Genomic DNA, 1,352 nt, shown 5'->3' with positions numbered 1-1,352 from the left:
CATATAGTTCAGTTTCATCTTTCGTCTATCATTCTTTTATCATTTATCAATTAGAATTATACTTCTATAAATAAAAGAAAGTAAAACATTATCATGATATTTTTCTGTACTATCACTTTATCACATTGAAAAAAAAAACGATAAATTGTTAAAAAAAAAAAAGTGAAAGATTGCAACAAATTATATCTAAGCGATAATCATAAAAATAATATAAAAATAGAAAAAAAAAAAAGAGAAATGGGAATTTTATGGAAACTATTTTTTGTTTCCGGAATTGTTTAACGGATCATCGAATAAATGTAAGAGATTGTTTCGCCTGGTTGTATAACGATTTTCATCATTTGATAGATGTCGTCGATCTTCCACCAGTGATGTTACCTCATCCTTAGAGAAGATAATTTATGAATAGCAAAGATATAAAAGCCTTATGACAGCTTCCTCTTTATAATTCAAATGAAATTTCTTATGACAAAAAGTGAAATTGGTGTATAGGTAGCAAATTAATCATAAATCTTTAAATTTAAGAAATATGAAATTAAAAATTTTGTCTTTTTAATTTCGAAATAAAAGAAATCAAACGATTAGTTTAATGTGATTAGATGTGATATGCTCAATATTAGAATTCTATTTTTTTTTTCCAGGTGGTTTTTTTTTTCTTTCCTTCTTTATCAACATATCAATGAAATTACCTCATTTGGTTGCTGATTACCGAAAATTGAATTCCGACGTCGTTCAATAGCACGAATGGTATTCCGACGTAATGTTAAACGTCTTTCACTATTGGAACGATCAATTGCTTTATTACTTGATAATGCAAAGAAACGTTTCCGGAATGCAGCATCAAGCGTTTCCGTTTTTGGTCGATACATTGAACGTTTGGAAGATTCCAAATTGCGAACAATATTTCGACGTGAGATTGCTTGCTCTTCCTAAATTATATTTAATAAAAAAAAGAAAAAAAATTTAATCTTTCCGTTAATTATTAATAAATTATAAAATACATTTTTAAATTTAAAATAATTTATCATAAAGATGATAAATTTCAAATGAAAAATATACCGATTGAGCATTTTCATCGGGTTCATCAACACCACGGATTGCTTGTAATTCACGTGCTATTTCAACCGCATTTTGTACAACTAATTCATCTTCCGTTAAATGATCCGTATGTTTACGCCAACAAAATAATTGCGTTGATGCAATTATATGTGCCATAGTACCAAAACGATGTAATAACATTCCTATGAACTGCAAAATTTGCAAAAAAAAAGTTCACGTAAAGTTCACGTAAAATATTGCATTTAGAAAAAGAAAGAAAGATTTTAACTAACAAAATAGAATTAATAAATTAT

The 1,352-nt window shown here is 27.1% G+C and overlaps 1 protein-coding gene across 1 annotated transcript; it reads right to left on the bottom strand.

Moving 5' to 3' along the window:
* Nucleotides 1-255: 255 nt before the first annotated feature.
* Nucleotides 256-1,239, bottom strand: LOAG_15331 (hypothetical protein; the record flags this gene model as incomplete). The annotated part of the gene is made up of 3 exons (XM_003150823.1): nt 256-384; nt 690-929; nt 1,060-1,239. The coding sequence occupies 3 exons, from the start codon at nt 1,237-1,239 to the stop codon at nt 256-258; spliced, it is 549 nt and encodes a 182-aa protein (XP_003150871.1).
* Nucleotides 1,240-1,352: the final 113 nt, after the last annotated feature.

This window comes from Loa loa, assembly GCF_000183805.2.
Source record: "Loa loa unplaced genomic scaffold supercont3.468, whole genome shotgun sequence".
NCBI lineage: Eukaryota > Metazoa > Nematoda > Chromadorea > Rhabditida > Onchocercidae > Loa > Loa loa.
This window is presented reverse-complemented; position numbering and strand designations above follow the sequence as displayed.